The following is a 15590-nucleotide window of genomic DNA, read 5'->3' as shown; positions in this document are numbered from 1 at the left end:
GCCCCGCCCCCGGCTGCGCCCGAGGCACCGGAGACCCGGAAACCTGGCGCGGGGCGGGGTTGTGCCGCCAGCCTCCGAACTTTCCTCGCTCTTCCCGTAACCTTAGAGACCAAGCCCGGGGCTGTGATAGCGAGAAGTGTCTGAAGTGAGTGCGAGTGAAGGTGGGTTACAGCACTGGCAAGCCGGAATCGATCAGCAAGGAAATTGTATCAAGGTGGGGATGAAACGAGAAGTCTGGGAACAAGGTAGCGGTCTTGGAACCTCAGCACTACAAGGTGCTTACAGCTGGGTCCTGCAGCACCCGACCCCACGCCCTCTGTGTCGGGCTGGGGGCGACCCCCATCCTCCGCGTGCCATTCCCTCGACGGAGGCCTGCCAGACCCATCCCCATTGCGACCTTGGTGCCTCAAAACCAGGGTGGCGCCGCTTCTTCTGAGCACCAGGATGCACATTTCCATGACCCCTGCCTCCCTGTCACTCAGACCTTCTGGCCTCCCGTGTAGGTGGCCCCTCCAAGTGCAGTCCTCTGCGCCGGTCTTACGTGATTCCTACAGATTCTTGGCCTGGATAAATTTCCCCATGCTCCTAGTTTTTTCAGTCTCCAAGGAAACCTCAACAGCTAGCCCAGAGTCCAGTATCCATCTGCTTTGGGAAGTACACTGTCACTTGTAGAATGTCCCCAAACCACATCAGGCCTTCCCTTCAAAGCCCCTCTCCTTTATGGTTCCATTTTCACTCAACACCTAGTATCCTGGCGCCTGCCCAAACATTCAGGACTCTTGGCTGGTCCTCTGGCTCTGACTGCGCACTGCGTCAAGCACTGTGGAGCCTTTGTCTGTACTAGTTGGGTGTCCCAGGGCCACCAGTGTATGCTTCTAACATGGGCATTCATGTCCTAAACTGTTCTTGTCTCCTCCTGAGGCCATGTTCTTAGGTAAGATGGGAGCTGAATCTCCATCCCAAGCGCCTGCATTGGAGCCAGCCACAGATCCATGCTCCCAAATCACCAGATTTCAAAGACTGCACAAAAAACGAATGCGATATATCACTAATAATTTTGTATTGATTGCATGTTTAAATAATGACACTTTGAATATATATTGGGTTTTGTGAACTATATTAAATTTATCTTTCTTTATCTCTGGTTATTAGGACATTTTAAGTTACAGAAGACTCTCACTGTGGCTCACTTTATATTTTCTATTGGCAGCAATGTTCTAGTGATTAAAAGTAGCCTTAGGAGCCCTGTTTACATGTGTGCCTCACCTTGAGAAATAGATGTTACTAAAAACATCAGTTATATTATTAAAAATGCAATGAGAGCCAATGAGGATCTGTTTTGTTTCTTGGCAAGAGTGTATAGAAATAAATACACAGAAGTACAAATAAAACTAGGGAAATCTGGAAAAGGCAGATTGTATGCTAACATCAATATCCTGATTGTGATACTGTATTACAATTTTGTAAATGTTAGCATGGGGAAAGTATACACAAAATGTCTTTGTATTATTTTTCAACAACTGCATATGAATCTATAATTATTTTAAAATAAAAACTTTAGTTGATAGAAAACAAAAAAAAATGTAACTAAAAGCTTAGATACTACCGTGAGGAAAAATGCAATAGGAGGAGGGAAATCACATTGTAAAAACAGGATCCTACTCTGAGGAACTGGGGTTGTGGCTCAGTGGCACAGCACTTGCCTCACACATGTGAGGCACTGGATTTGATTCTCAGCACCACATAAAAATAAATAAAATAAAGACGTGTCCATATATAACTAAAAACACTTAAAAAAAACAGGATCTTACTCTGGTTACCATTTTTAAGCATTGAATTGTATGTAAATAAAATATAATTATATAACTGAATGTGGCATAGAAAAGGTCTCTAGAAGAATGCCCCCCAAGCATTAGGAGAGATTGCCACAGAAATTGTCCACTTCTTTGTGTCATTTACACGTGTTCAAAGAACATGGATTGCTTTGAAATTTAGTGAAATTTTAATGAAGGAAGGAAGTATGTTATAATGAGTATTTTCTTAAAAAAGAATAATCATCTCTTTGACATGACTATTTTATAAATCCTGATTTTTCCTTTAAATGGAATTTGCTAAAAGTAGCATACACCAGGTGTGAAGAAGGCTCCCTACTTTTTTTTTCAATTTGTGTGTAACTTTATTCAAATTTTAAATTGCACTTTAAAAGCACCAGTTTTGTCTAGCTGGGCATGTGCTGCCTTGCTCAGGTCTTGGCCTAGAGGAGGTGAAACGAGACACTCTCTCCAGAATTATAACCAGGACATCCAGGTAGAGCTCCAAGGAGAAACAGCAGGCTGCTACATGAAGAATGGAGGCTTTCTGTGCAGTCTGAAGGAGTTCACAGTAATGCAAGAAACCATAGACCAATGCCTTTTTCCTCAAAGTGTTGGTCAGCTTTGCATCACTGTGACCAAAAGACCTGATGAGGACAATGTAGAGAAGGAAAAGTTTACTTTAGCTCAGTGTTTCAGAGGTTCAGTCCATGTAGACTGTAGGGCTGAGGTGTGGGAAGGGAGTGATAGAGGAAAGCTGCTCAGGACTTGGCACCAAGAGGGGGAGAGTGAGGATCCCTACTGGAAGAAAAATGAAGACTCATGGATGATGCCCCAACCCTGCCCTTCTTGCAGTTACCACTGTTGCTATCAAGTGGCTTGGGGGCTGCAGACTACCTCTTGGCTTTAGAATGCACTGACTCTTTGCTGCTGGACTCCACACAGAGCCAAGCTGCATTGGGGGGCGGGGGCACACCCAAGGTATGGGTGTGTGCAGATAATAGGCAGTGCTTGCTGGCCTTTCAGAGCGCTTGCCCAGTGTCCATGTTCTCCACTCAGGGTCCCTCAAGCTGATGTGAAGACCATCAGTGCCTAACCCCCAGCTTATACCTAAGGAACTCACCCAGACACCCCACAGGGAGGGCAGGCCCAGGACTCACCCAGGCACTGCCAGAAGCCCACCGCCACTCTGGAGAGTCTGGTCATCTCCCTTGGAGTACGCTAGGGCCAGAGGAAATGCTGGCCGTTTCCATGCTCAGTGATTTTGAGCTGTTTCAGAACACAGTGGTCTTGGCTTTCCTTTATGCCCTGTTACGCCCAAAAGCTCAAAAACAGAGCAAAAGAGTGGGCTAATTTGGGTCCATGTCCCTGTGTGTTCGTCCTGGACAATGACATTCTGCTGACCCCATGTATAAGCATTATTCAGTGGTGTCTGTCCACTCCATGGGGGAGGGGTCCCTCTTGGGACAGCCCTGCCTGGTGAGGAATGGCTCTCCCTGCACAGCACCCTCCTCAGGGCCACATTCAGGAGAAGTAAGCTGCCCACATGTGCCATGTGGCCCTTCAGGAGCTGGAGCATAAGAACCAGAACCTGAGGCTCTGGGCCTAGGGGCTGAAGTCCTGGCCTAGGAGGGCCCGAGCTCCAGTGGGGAAGGCCAGAAAGGGATGTCCTGGACTTTGGGGGCAGCAAAGAGGCACCACCTACTGTTTGTGAATTGTCTGTTTTGAAGGTATACGTGCAGCGTGATTATTTTGAAGGATAACAACAACTAATATTTACTGTTCCTGAACAGACAAGGTAATATTAAACCATGAATTTCTGATGCGTCATTAGTTCCTGTGGCTGTGTGTTACTCAGTGGGTACAGGGCCTGGTACTGCAGAGGCACAAATAACCTGTCATGGAGGAATACTTATCTTAAATGAGGCTTGGGACCCAACTCCCACCTGGTGGGGGTCTCTAAGCCCCACTGAGAGACACTGAGAAACACAAAGGGGTGCTGGAGGAAAGACCAAGAAGCAGGACATTAAAACATGTTGTCATGCAAGTCAAATGGCCAACAGTTCCCTTCTTTTAAGACTCTTAAATTCCAATTACTCTGCCCCTGAAGACCAGTGGAGAATAACCCCAACTAGAGGGAATTAATTTCCTTAGGAATTTCACTAGTACAAGATTAATGGAGCCCCCCTGCAGAGAACGAGCAAAGCTGTAAGTACCGCAGATTTGCACCTGAAGGATACATATTTTAATTTCAGTTCTCAAGCTGCGATAACATCTTCTGAGCTACTATAAAAGCATAAATGAGCCCCAGCACGTCTGCTGAGAACCTGTTCACACAGAGCTCCCTGGGGGAGCCTCAGCCCACCTGGCCCAGCGGGAGACTGATCCCCCATGCTGCCAGCTTGGGCTTGGGTCATATAGGCGCTGAAGATGCAGTGGCCATGGCCTGGGCACAGGACTGGGAAAGGCCAAAGCAAATGTGCCTCCCCACAAAGCCCCTGACCTGCCTAGATCAGGCTGACCCAGTCTAGAGCGGAATCCCTGGATGGGATGCTCCTAAGTTGGCCACTGTCCCAGGTCACAGCCCTACTACTTACCTGGCATGACCGACACCAGTCCCCTGCCCCAGACAACTAGCCTGGACCCACAATGGGGGAACCCAGTCATGGATGGTTCCCTCACCTTCCCCTTGTCACCAGAGTCCTACAGGGAATTTTACCCCTCAGCTTCTCTGGCCCCAAGGAATGGCTCTCCCAGCACAGCACCCTCCACAGGATGGGACTTGGGAAGTATGTCTCACTAAACCATTCTGAGATGACTGGACACTGGGTCAAATCAAGCAATCAGCCCCTTCCTTACCCTTGGCCCAAGGGCCACCTGGCAATAGGGTCCCTTCTCCTGTCATTCTGATAACCAAGGACCAACCTAAGGTGTGGAGGTGGGGTGGGCCGCCATGCCTTCTCTCTTAACCCTTACAGTGGGGACAAGTCAGCCAATTTCTTGTACTCTCTTCCTTACCAGAAACTGTTTTTATTGGGAGAACCTGATGCATATGCTTGCTATAAAGGTTGTTTATTCTGTCATAGCTAGATTTTTATTGGTTGTATTTTTGCTGCACTTGCTTGAAAAATAATTATTTTCAAAGAAAAGAAGAATTACATATCCAGTAAACTAAATAAGACTCACTGTTTATTAGGGACCTCTGACAGCTCCTCAAACGTGAAAAAAGATTTCCAAGCAGTGAATGGACAATTTATGTGCAAGTTTATTTGTAAAACAGATTTCAAGACATACTTCATCTTGACTCTGCCAATAAAAATACATTCCATTTCTTTTCAGAAGTATGTGCTATCTGATGGTTTCACAGTAATCTGGTTTCCCCCTAAGAAGATCAGACCAGCTGCATCAGCATGTGCCCACTAACCTAATCTAGTTCCAGCTTTGGTTTCAACATTGTGGGACTGCTATACAAGAAAAAAACAAACAACAGCAACAACAACAACAACAACAAACTGTGATCATGTCCCATAGAGTCCCATAAGGCACTCTCTAGAAGGAATACATTTGTGAGAAATGTTGTTCATAAATCTTAACCCAGTCACTGCAGTCTCCAAAAATTCTTCAGTAAAAATAATTTTAAACATGTTTTTAATTGTTTACAATTTATCTAGGGGAAAAAATCTCATCTTGGTAGTTGACCACCCATTTTCTCTTCCCTTTGTAAATTCTCATCACCTCTCCCCCATCAAGGACCAGCCCAGGAGCTGGTCACTATTGTAGGTTGTAGAGCAGCTTCCAGGCTGCAGGTGGCATCCGCTGCCTCTCCAGGTTGGAGAAGGAGCTGCCTTTGTTGAGCGGTTTCGTTATTCACCCCAGAGAGACCACTGTTGAGAATTAACAGACTGACTTTGGTCTGCTGTCTCTTTGGAGGCTCTGCTGAGCCACCCAGAGCACCTGCTTTTTCCCCTAACCCCCAAACTTTTAACACTTTCCCCACCCCTTTTTGTTCCAACCAGCTGTGTATTTGAGATCCTGTAAATGTCACTAGTCTGGACCGTGCCTGCAAAAGCATGCTAGCATGGGGTAGACAGGATGGGGACGGAAGGAAGAACTCAACACAGGGCTGTGTAGCAACCATTCCCACATGCATCCTGACTTCCCCAGGGCCGCCACCGCGTGATCACCCAGACACACATTCCACTACAGTTCACAGCACCAAGCATGCAGAGCCTCCACATGTGTTTATATGCAGCTGTGTCCTCTTTTGAGTCAAAATGTTTTACAAATAAAGTGCTGTGTGTGTGTGTGCGTGTTTGTTCTCCAACTCCACTGGTAGTCAATTTTCTCCTCTTGTTTTTAATTATTTCCCATCTAAGAAGGTAAGGACAGGAAAGTACGGACACAGATGAACTTGCTTTAGGTCACAAATAAGACCACTTGTAAAATCAGAAATAAACCCTTAGGTATCTAAGAAGTTTAGCCAGATACACTCAGGCTGCGTGGCTCCAACACTCCTTGGCCCTTCCAGACACAGGGTCCCACCCACGTTTCTTTCCCTGGGTACACAGGCCCCTCTTTCCCACTCACCCAGGTGCTCTTTTATACACAGCTTTGGTATGAAGATGCCCCCTCCCAGAGTACCTCTGGAGTGTCCAGCAGACACCAGGCACATTTGCCCCTCCTCCCTGCAGAAGGGATTCTGGGTAGAGGTCAGGAAAACACACCCCTTAGAGACAGCTCCTCTCTGACCAGAGGGTAGGGTAAGTAGCTGGTGCTGACACATGGCAGAGGCCAGCACAGCCTGGAAACCTAATCCACTGAAATGTAGTGAAATCAATGACCACCACAATCTTACCTGCCCAACTTCTTCCAACGTTTGCCCCATTATCTGATATATAAGAGGTTTTCCTATGGGGGCAGGAAAAGGATCACCGATTATTATATTATTACTTATCATCTGAATTTATTTCTCATCTCTTCCAGAGTTGTCCAGCTGGGGCTTTGTGAGTGTTGTCCCACCGTGAACGGACACGTGGAGCCCCGCAGGCGGGAGCCACAGGACTGGGTGCTCTCAGCACCCTCCCCATCCAGCCCTGGAGTCCCCTGGCAGTGTGAGCCGCTGATCTAACCAAAGCTGGGTCAGATCAGAGAGGTGGGAAACAAGGAAACGCCCCTGGAAGATGTGAACACCTTTGGACTTGCTTCATACTCGAGGGACTCCCCAACAGAAGGGGCTTCAAACACATCCCTACTTGGGATTTAAATGGCGGGGATGCATTTTCTGTGAAACCATGGCTGGCTCTGTTTCTTCTTCTAAGGCAAAACAAAAAAGAAAGGAAAAGCAAGCCCCTGAACGTCACGGGCCACACAGGCCCCACGACCCTAGAATCTGTCTAAACGTATAAACCATTTATATGGTTGGTATTAATATTCTCCTGACGAAGTCACTAATTTGGTGAAACAGGGCTTATTTTCATCAGAAGAAATATTCACATATTTTGGTGGCAACATTACCTTTGGACTTTCCAGCTACAATATTGTTTTTTTGTTTTTGTTTTTGTTTTTCAGTTCACACCAGTTGCAATGACTGAGAAATGAATAAGAGGAGACAATAATGGGGAGTCATTCATCTTCCTGGGATGAGGCAGATGGGTTGGACCCCAAAACAGGTGTCCCTTTTCTCCATGGAGCTAAAAGACAGAGCCGTGCCCAGCCCTCTCTGGTTGAATCTGCAGAGACAGGACAGTGACAACTCTGCCAGCCAGAGCCCATCAGAAGTCTGGCTGTGAGCAGGTGGCAATCCTGGGGGCTGCTGGTAGGAGGCAAAGGGCTGCCTGCAGCCTCGGGGGTCTTCAGTGGCCTGCCAACCAGCCCAGCCCTCTGGGTGGGAGCCCCATTTTCTTAACCACTATTTTATTCCTATTGTCACAAACTCTTCAGCCTTCTCTGAGACTGCTGGACACCAAAGTGAGGTTGTCATGAATGTGGTGGAGATCTTTATTTTCTAATTCCCATACACACTATATCATCGCATCATAGTGACACTAGAGGAGACCAGACTCCCTCTTGGGGGGAGATTCACAGATGTATTCCTGGCCACAGAGTTCTCTCTCCTCTTGAATCAGGTTATTATATCATTCCTTACCCAAAGCTGAGTTCTTATTGGCCATAACTGTATTTACCCTACAGAAACATGTCCTTTTATGACAGGTATAAATATTAAAAAACAATGCTCTGGAATGAATACTTGGTCACTCAGAGAGCTGGATGAATTCCAAATGAATCCCAAGTCCTAATCTTTCCTTAAGTAAAATGTTCCATTTTAAAAGATGGCGATAAACATCTTCAGCACTATTTAGCAATCCCTCTGGAAGGGGCTGATCTCTTACTTACTGGAGGATGTGGTATGTGAGTTTGCCTGTCTTTGCTTTTGTTTTATAATTTCAAATAGTCAGGAAATATTGCATTCACTGGCAATCAATTTATTTTGATTGATAAAAAGGGGTTAATAAAAACTCCCTTAGAAATAAAAAGAAGGTGAATAGTAATATATCTTTCATGGTGCCTTCTTTCAGCTGTGCATAAAGAGAGCAAGATTTTTACTTCTCCCCAATAAGTCTTCTCCTCTTATTTTCTATACCTAGTGAGTCATTTATAATCCTTATTATTTCCAACCCACACACTAATGCAGCATCAGTCATATTTCCACATGCTGGGTTTTTTCCTCCTTACTATGTTATGAAAGCTGAAAGAGAAAAACACCCTCTAATTTATATGAAAATGCATACCAAAAATGGATTGCCAAACATAACCAATGTGACTTCAGACACTTGAAAATAAAGAAATTTAGGATGAAATATAAAACATCATGCTAAAGTTTCAATCTATTGTTAAAACAAAGTCTAACAGAAAGTACACTGCTGTGTGGCATTTATCAAACATTACCAGGCTATTAGAAGCAGAAATAGATTAAAATGAGATACAATTAATGAGTTTCATTCGAATGTGAAGCTATTGATTTTGGAAGGCATATTTGCAGAGTATTAATGTTTTTATTTATCTACAGAACCTATGAAGAAAATGCAAAATGAGAGATTGTAAAATCCTTGCCTACTATATGTAGCAAGTGTTTACAGTTACTTTACGGGTTGGATGTAGGCACATACATTATATGGTATCATATAAATCTCTAATTTGCATGAGTCACAAAGTCTTTCAATATTAAATTCCTGTTTTGGGTCATCCTTACAGAGTACACTTAAAAATTTTATTCCACAAAGGTATTTACGGAAGTTGAAAAACAGTGGGTTGTTATTTTATTATTATTTTTTTTCCTCAATAAAGCATGCTAGATTATTATAAGGCTTGCATGTAGAACAATCTGTACTGAGTCTTGCCATAAAAAAAAAATACAGCCTAAGCTAAAATGACATTGGAACAAACCCTTGACCTTCACTAACACAAGCATGTGGCTGACCTAAGGAGAACATCCTTCTGATCTAATCCTCTTGGGATAGAAAAACCAGACTGTCCATAGTGAGAGAACAGTGCTAAAGCCCCCACAGAAGGTGAGAGACAAGAGGCAGCAAAGCTTAGGACCCCTAGAGACAAGCCAACCAGCCATTATTGGCAATACTGACTTGCAAACATAAGAAACAATTATAAAGATGAGAAGTGGTCTGTGCACGGCTTTCACATTCTCATTATGCTGTTTTTCCATTTAACATCCCATCCATGTTTGCTCCAACAGGGCCTCCTTAACCACTAACAGTCACAGAGGGGGCAGGAGGGCAGAGGTATCCTCTCCTGGAGGCCCTCCCAACACCACAGGCCACTCACTCACCAGCCTTGTGCTGAGCACCCACACTGGGCCCCTGTCCTTGGCACAGGACACAGGGCTAAACATTCAGCTCACTCAGCTCACCAGCGAGGCAGATGAGCAAGCAGGGGGTACCATGAAAGCCAGCAGATTCTGTGGAGCATCCAGTGCCAGGAGCAGTGACAGGAACAAACCTGGAGCCTCCATGGCTCTTCCACGGAAAAGGCCTGGGGGAGAGATGAACATTGTCTGGATGTTGAGCAACAAGAATGGAGGGTGGGAGGAGAGGGCAGGGATGACTTGAAGTGAACACAGGAGGAGGAGAAGCCTGATGTGCCAAGGGCTCCTGGTTCTTGAAGGTACATGCCTGCTCCAGGAAGGTGAAGGCCAGGGAAGATGGAGGGAGGCCCTGACCTGCAGACCCTTAGGAAGGCAAAAGTCCTTAATTGCAGGTTGCTATGTGCAAGCCACTTCACACCCAAAGGCACACATCCACAAGAGCAGAGGCTGTCCACAGCAGAGATACACCGGAGAAAGCCACTCTCTGACCTGCATTCCCCAGGAGAGCACCTGGAACTTATGCCCTTGGGTAATGGAGGGAGCTGTAGCTGCTTTTATTTTCACCTAAGCCACCTTGCCGCTTAGTAAGAAGTTATCCCACAGGAACTAGAAGCCATAGAACAGCAGGAAGGTAGGAAAGGAGACCGTGTGGTCTGCATTCAGGCAGGCTATTGGATCACTTTGCAGTCCTAAACCAATGGGCAATATCTCTGTGACTCAGTCTTGTTTATCTGAACATGAAGATAGATCTGCAGTGTCATTGGAGGATTCCCTGAGATCAAAGAAGCCAAATTGACCAGCAAAGTCTCTAGTTTTAGACAACTATTTCCTGAGTGCCTACCATATGCCTGGCCCTGCACAGTGAACAAGCATTCTGGTATGTGGAGGATACAAAAACTCAATCAGTCAAAAGAATATTACTGCACAGCAGGGACTGCTGGAGACTGGGAATAGGCACTTACAAGAGGAACACCAGTGGCTGCTTTAGATTAGGTGGTCGGATGGACAAAGCTCCTGTTGGGCAGGGACACTTCAGTTGAAAAATGAAAAACAGAAAGCAGACCAGGTGTAGCACAGGGGAGCATCCCAGACAAAAATGACAACCAGTATTATATCATAGCTAAAGAAACAGTACACTCAAAAAAAAAAAAAAAAAAAAAAAAAAAGAACCTTATGCTAGTGCCCAGGAAGGGCTAGGAATTTCTTAGGAGGAAGAGAATAGGAAAGAACTCTACAACACACCTACTGTAAGCCAGGATCTCCTCTATAGATTCTCCATATGCTGTCTTCTACTTCCCGACAGGATGAGCAGAGGCAGAAGTTCCTAAAGGAAGTCCTTGGGAGTTTGAAAGGGGGAAAAACAGAAGTAATGTCTTTGCAACAGCTGCGTGAAAATGGTTACTGGAGGTGCCCACCAACTTCAGGAGTAAGTGTGGGAGGAGGGAGGCGGAGACCCACCCTTCGGAAGGTGGAAGCCCTTAATTGTGGGTTGCTGTGCACAGGCCACTTCAAATACAAAGGCATGTGTCCAGAATGAAGAACCAATGCTGTCCACAGCAGAGATGCAGTTGAGGGCTTACCAAAGAGAGTGCTGGCTACTCCAGAGGGACCTCGCAGAGAGCAGAGAGCATCTCACTTTCATAAAGCAAAAAGGGGACAGTGATCTAGCAGTTAAAGCAGCATACTCAGGATTGGAAATAGAGAAAAGAAGGACTGGGGCTTCAGCTACCTCCTTCCTGAGACACTTCCCATGAAGGTGGGTGCAAAAGGAGTTAATGATGCATGGAAAAGTTACTTCTATTTTAATAGTTAATGAATTTTCATTGTGGTAAATATGTATCACACCAAATTTGCCATTTTAATCATTTTTAGGTGGGTGGTCAGTAGTGTTGAGTACATTCACAATGATGGGCCACCACACCACCACCCATTTCTAGGACCGCTTCTCTCACCAAACTGAAACTCCCTACTAAACGCCTGTCCCCATTCCCCTGGCCATAGCCCTGGCACTCACCCTTCTACTGTTTGCCCACAGTGCCCAATGCAATCGGACTCAAAGATCTTTTTATGGATAGCTTACTTCACTTAGTCGTCAATGTCCATCCACATGCCAGCATTTCTTTCCTTTTAAACCCATTAAGTCCCAATTTTACAATTCTGCCAATATTTCAGTGAAACAGACATTAAAATAGGTTGGAAATCATAATCTAGAAACTATATACTATTTTTCCATTTTATTGGTGCATCGTAGCCCATATATTATTGTACACTAACTTAAGCAATATTATGATTATTAGATGAGTACATTCGAATCCTATATATTTTAAAGTTTGTATAGGAGTTCCACATCTGGGACGATGTGACAAAAGGGGGAAAGGCAGAATGGCATTACATCACTGCACGTACTGTACCTTGTGCCCTCATTCATCCACCAGTGGAGCTAGGGTTGCTTCCATCTTTTGGATAAGGTGGCAAATTCTGTGATGGACATGGGCGTTCCTGTGCTTTCAGTGATTTCTGTATATACATATGGCTTATATGGTGATTTTATATTTGAGGAAACAATTTCAGTAGCAGCTGTAGCACTTCATATTCCTTTCAACACACGAGCATTCCTATTCATATCTGATCCAATACTTTGTTATTTTCATTTTCTTTTGATAGCCATCCTAATGGACATGAAGTGGTATGTCAAGATGGTTTTGATATGCATTTCCCTAACAACTGATGATGTTGATCATCTTTTCAGTGCTTACTGGCCATTTATATATCTTCTTTGGGGAAAAGCTATTCTAATTCTTTATTTTTTGTTACTGGTAATTTGTAGGTATTCTTTAAGTTCTGCACATTAACCCATCATGAGATACATAATTTACAAATATTTTCTTCATTTCATGGGTTACCTTTTCACCAAATATCATTTGATATACAAACATTTTTAAATTATTTATTTTTTTTAGTTGTCAATTAATCTTTTGTTTTATTTATTTATATTTGGTGCTGAGGATTGAACCCAGGGCCTCACACATGCCAGGTAAGCGCTCTACCAATAATACCAATAAGCCATGACTCCAGCCCTTAAATTTTTTTTTTTAATCAAACGTTTTAAATTCTGATGTAGTCTTATTTATCTATTTTTTCTTTTGTTCACTGTTGTTCTGGCATCATATGCAAGAATCCAATGTCATGAAGCTTTTCCTACATTTTCTTCAAATAGATTATATATTCACTTTAACATTTAAATAATTAGCATTTTAAACCATCATTTTATAAATGCTATGCACTATTTTTTAAATTTTCAAAAATTTAAATTAATATATAACAAACAACAAAGAGAGGTTTAACATACATACCCTTTGCAGTGAGCTCCCAAATGAGTGATGTTGGTAAATTGTGTGCTAAGCTAAACTGCATTTCTTATTTTTTAGTGCTGGGGATCAAATTGGGTCCCTGTACAGTAAGGCAAGTGCTCCCTCATTGGGTTACATCTCCAGACTAAGATGCATCCTTCTAAACATACCCACTGCTTTATTGGCTCATAGACTTGAGTTTCTTCCTCTCATTGCCTGGGAAATGGCTCTGAGGATGATTCAAACACCTGCTAGAGAAGAAAGGGTGTTCCAATGGAGTGGCTCATTCGAATATTCCATGCTACCACAGAAACCTAAGTTGTTTACTGTAAAATCTGACCTAAGAGATTGGAGGAGAAAAAGCCAAATCCTATTAATCCAACAAGATTTCATTTGCACCCCTATAAGGAATCTTGAAATGAACCAATCTGCTATTTATGGTGCCTGATTTCCTCCACTTTTGTTGACCTGTAAAACTCACCCACTCTGTCTATCTCATTGGCACCCCTTTCTGTTTTGCAGACTAGATGCTGCCTAGTTCATGACTTCCTAGTAAGAACTAAAACTTGTTGAAATTTTGTTCTTTCACACATCTGTAAAGTAGCCATAAGGACAAAGTCTGGTGATACTGAAACTGGATAACAAAGCAAGTCATCCAACCTAAAGAGCAAGACAAAACATGTTTTGAAAGTAGAAGGAAGTAGTATAAGTCCACAACAATGCATTAAATCAACTCTGAAATGAAAATGTTCTGAAAATCATGAGGTTTTTTTCTCCTCCCATGTTTGGAGCAAGCCTGTGTGAACTGATGAGACTATAATCTTTATATATCACAGTCAGGATAAATATTTTGAACAGTCACACATTTTTGCTGTAGAAATGCTTGGTTGTAGGGCCCTAGCCCAGATCCCGTTGAAAGTTTTTATAAAACGCAGCATATATACCTCCCCCTTTAAAAAATTCAAACATTTCTGAATTCTAAAAACACATCTGGCCCCAAGGGTTTTTGATACTGGATTGTGAGCCAGCGGTGGCAGTACTGTTTAATAGAGCACTTGTGTCAGACACTTTGTCCTCACCACTCCCTATCAGTCATCATCATCATCTCTTACAAGGGAGGGAACTGAGTTAGGTTAGCTCCTTAATTTGCTTAAGATCATGGCAGCAAGTAGCCTGAGTATGGCTTCATGCATTTCATCAAAACAGGGCTTTGTGACAAATGATGCCTTCCACTGAGCAGAACGGGAAGCTCACTGTGACCCAGACATGATGCCAATCTGGAGATGGGCAGTCAGGTGGTTCGCAAGGCCCTGGGTGCTTTCCCACTTTCCACTGGGGTTGCCCCAGCGGCTCCCGTGGTGCGGCCAGGCTGCAGCAGCTCCGGAAGTTACACTGGGCAACAGCAGAGAAGGCAGATCCACACACCCACCTCCTCCTTTCACAGGAAGGACAGTCCTTCCCAAGTCTGCTCCACTGACCTCCTACTTCTCATGGGCCAAAACCAGGTCACAGGTCCCCCGCCAGTGGCTGGCGAAGGAATGCCCCGCTTTAATTCATCGACAGGGCCCTGGCTCTGGGCCCTACGGTGCGGAACCGCCGCGAGCTCGGCGGCGGAGCGGGAGGAGGCGGCGGGCCGGAGTCGGGGCAGCTGGTTACAGCAGGGGTCTAGAGCCTCAGGCGGGAGGACCTGGGCGCCGGAGCAGAGCGGCCCCGCCTCTGGGCCTCGGCTTCCGAGTGCACAGCCCCAGGGTCCCGGCGCCTGCGCCCTCCGGTCTGCAGAGGTGTGGGGTGCTCCCAAACTTATCCACAAGGTGCCACCAAAAGCCGCAACCGCGCCCAGCGTAGCACCGGGCCACGATCTCGGTGGCTCCCAGGGTGCAGGCCAGAGTCCAACTCTGGGAGCCAAGGCGCGTCAACCGGACCACAACTCCCAGAAACCGCCCGAAATCTCCCCTGCGGATTGGCCCGCTGCGCCATCTATCAGTCCACCAACAGCAGGAAGAACGCCGACGGTGCCCAACGACCAATCACAGGAGAGAGGAGGCGGGCGGCCCACCTGCCGATCCCGAGGCTGTGGTTCAAGTATGGCGGATACTAAACCAAGGGGCCTTCGGGGCCCCACAGCTGATTCTATGACCCGGCAAGGTCAAGCCACCCCTCCCCTACGAAACAGCTGCGTTAGGGCAGACAGGCAAAGCCCCTCGAGCACCTGTCTCCGAAAAGACTGCGGCCTCCACCACTCCGGCCTGCGGCCCTGGCTGTGTAGGGATTTGGCGCTCCTCGCGGCCACGCCCCCTCAGCCTCCTCATAGGCTCCCCCGAACACTTGCGAAGGAACCTGGGCGTGGCGAGCCTGGGCCCGGCCTCCGGGTGGGCCGGAGAGGCCGGCTGACTCGGGCCTGAGGCCGCATGGACAGCCTGGCGCTGGGTCAGTGGCGACGGCGGAGGCCGGAGGAGCTGCCGGTTCCGGGGGACGCGGTGAGCCCCGGGGCCTGGGTGTTAGGAATGGAAAGGCGCCTGCCCTGGGGCTGGCCCCCACCACCCTCGGCTG

The 15590-nt window shown here is 45.8% G+C and overlaps 2 protein-coding genes across 2 annotated transcripts in view; both read left to right on the top strand.

Annotated features, from left to right (window-relative positions):
* Nucleotides 1-47: 47 nt before the first annotated feature.
* LOC308634444 (uncharacterized protein) lies at nt 48-15442 on the top strand (the record flags this gene model as incomplete). The annotated part of the gene is made up of 2 exons (XM_081268261.1): nt 48-161; nt 6795-15442. Exon 2 carries the CDS (start codon nt 14324-14326, stop codon nt 15440-15442), a length of 1119 nt encoding a protein of 372 aa, XP_081124387.1. The 5' UTR covers nt 48-161; nt 6795-14323.
* The window catches only part of LOC308633833 (uncharacterized protein C10orf143), a 32053-nt gene continuing 31774 nt past the window's right edge, over nt 15312-15590 (top strand). The window contains exon 1 of the mRNA XM_081266974.1: nt 15312-15517. Coding sequence (XP_081123100.1) covers nt 15449-15517 — 69 coding nt within the window. The 5' untranslated portion in view covers nt 15312-15448. The remainder of the gene's footprint in view (nt 15518-15590) is intronic.

The sequence above is a fragment of the Spermophilus citellus genome, assembly GCF_964194105.1.
Source record: "Spermophilus citellus genome assembly, chromosome: 15".
Lineage (NCBI taxonomy): Eukaryota > Metazoa > Chordata > Mammalia > Rodentia > Sciuridae > Spermophilus > Spermophilus citellus.
This window is presented reverse-complemented; position numbering and strand designations above follow the sequence as displayed.